Raw genomic sequence first — 1,995 nt, forward strand, 5'->3', positions numbered from 1 at the left:
TAACTTTCATTGTATTCTCAGCATAGTTTAACTTTATAGTGAAACTCGTTATAGCGACACCCTGTGGAGAAAAGTGTAATCGATTGAAATGACTGTTTAAGAAACTGTTTGACCTTGCTTTACATACCATATTGCAGTATTATTTTATAACTAGTAATATTGTGTGCAAGATTGTGTGTTTATCATTATTTTGTTTAGGGTCTTACTGTTGAAAATAAACAGGCCCATTATTCATATAAACTGTGTCTGAGCATTGGGGAAGAAAAAGGGGTGTTCCCCGGAGCAAAGGAAGTCTGAACCTACTATCCCACTTGTAAGACACACCCACGGGTGCGCTACATTTTGGGGGCTCGTCCGGGATTATTTCAGACCATAACTCCGCCCCTTTTCACCCTTTTGAAGCACAATAAAGACAATAAAAATGGACTCAAAATCAGTCACTGAGTGGTGTCAGACCTGTAGAGTGGACTTAGACAAAGCACTGGCATTGATAGTCCCTAGTACTAAATTATCCCGCCGTCAGCTTTATGATTTGATGGAAGACATTATCCCAGGAGAACATTGTCTAATTAGAGATATAAAAGTGAATAGGGACACAGAAGAGGAGAGGACAGATGTTCTGTTTGAGTGGGAGACACCAGTGTCAGCGTTAGATTTCCCTGAGGACTTTGAATTTGGGAAAGAAGGACTTAAAGCTAGATTGGTCCGAACAGAGTTTTCAGCTGAAAACAAGTCAGTAGATGCAAATGACATGGTCACCACCTCTGAGTTAGTACAAGCTTTGACCGAAGTAATGAGTAAATGTGCGACTCGGGACCAGGAATCTTTAGCATCTGAATACCGAAAATTAAAGTTCTTTTCAGGGACTCAGCCCACACCAAATGGGGAGGAGGAGTTTGAACCCTGGCTGGATCAAGTACTGCAAGTAATAGAAGAATGGAGTGTTTCGAAAGCTGTTAAGAAACAGCGAGTGGCTGAAAGTCTCAAAGGGGCGGCCACAGAAGTGATTAGAAATCTAAGATTGAGCAAAAGGGACTGCTCAGCTAGAGACTACCTGAACGCTTTACAAGACGTTTTTGGCCGAACTGAGACAGTGGAAGAGCTTCAATATAAGTTCACTCATACCTATCAGATGGAGGGGGAGAAATTGTCCCAGTATATTAGGCGGTTGGATCGAATACTTCATCAACTAATGCTCAAGAAGGGGATAGACTCAGACCAAATAGATCAGAAAAGAGTTCAGCAGATATTTCAGGGTGCGTTACCCCTAGATCCCATCATGATAAAGATGCGGGCACAAACAAAACAGACAACTTTAATGTATCATCAGTTGGTGAAAGCTGTCAGAGAGGAAGAAGCAGTGTTGGAAGAAAGGAGCACTGCTCAGGTACAAACAGGAGCAATGGTTAACAGTGCCTTTAGTTTTGAAGCATCACAGATACAGTCACAAGTAGCTACACTAGCAGATTCAATAACACAGATTGTCAGGACAGTAGAGGGGCTGCAGAAGACAGTAAAGACATTAGCAGAAGAGAAGCAAACAGATGCAGCATCTGCAGGTATGGCAGTCAGAAAAAAATTAAATGGAGTCAGATCAAGACCATTCATTGGATTCTGTTACCGATGTGGAGAGACAGGACACATGAGACGGAGATGTCCAAATCCTGAGAATCTGAGGAGAGTAAATGAAATGTTCTTGGTGAACTCGATGTAGGGAAACTTCAGAGGGCCTCAGTGAAGGAGCCAACTGTGTGCCCAAGTTCAAAGCGCTCCATAAATAACACCATGAAGGAAAGAACCCCTGCCTCGAATTCTTCACCCATTTTCACTTCAGATGACAGAAGACTAACACAGCCAGACCTATGCCCTTCAGAGCAGTTCAGAGTCTCACCCATCAAGCCAGCTCCATTGAAAGAGACAGCAAAAGCTTCAAGACGACCATCTACCGCTCATCAGCATGCCAACTGTAAGGCAGTGGAAAGAACAAGGAATGAG

The 1,995-nt window shown here is 42.9% G+C and overlaps 1 protein-coding gene across 1 annotated transcript; it reads left to right on the forward strand.

Moving 5' to 3' along the window:
• Positions 1 to 421: 421 nt before the first annotated feature.
• Positions 422 to 1,714, forward strand: LOC137545319 (modulator of apoptosis 1-like). Its single transcript, XM_068266432.1, has one exon. The coding sequence runs from the start codon at positions 422 to 424 to the stop codon at positions 1,712 to 1,714; it is 1,293 nt and encodes a 430-aa protein (XP_068122533.1).
• The last annotated feature ends 281 nt before the right edge of the window (positions 1,715 to 1,995 follow it).

This window comes from Hyperolius riggenbachi, chromosome 2 (genome assembly GCF_040937935.1).
Source record: "Hyperolius riggenbachi isolate aHypRig1 chromosome 2, aHypRig1.pri, whole genome shotgun sequence".
In the NCBI taxonomy this organism is placed as follows: domain Eukaryota; kingdom Metazoa; phylum Chordata; class Amphibia; order Anura; family Hyperoliidae; genus Hyperolius; species Hyperolius riggenbachi.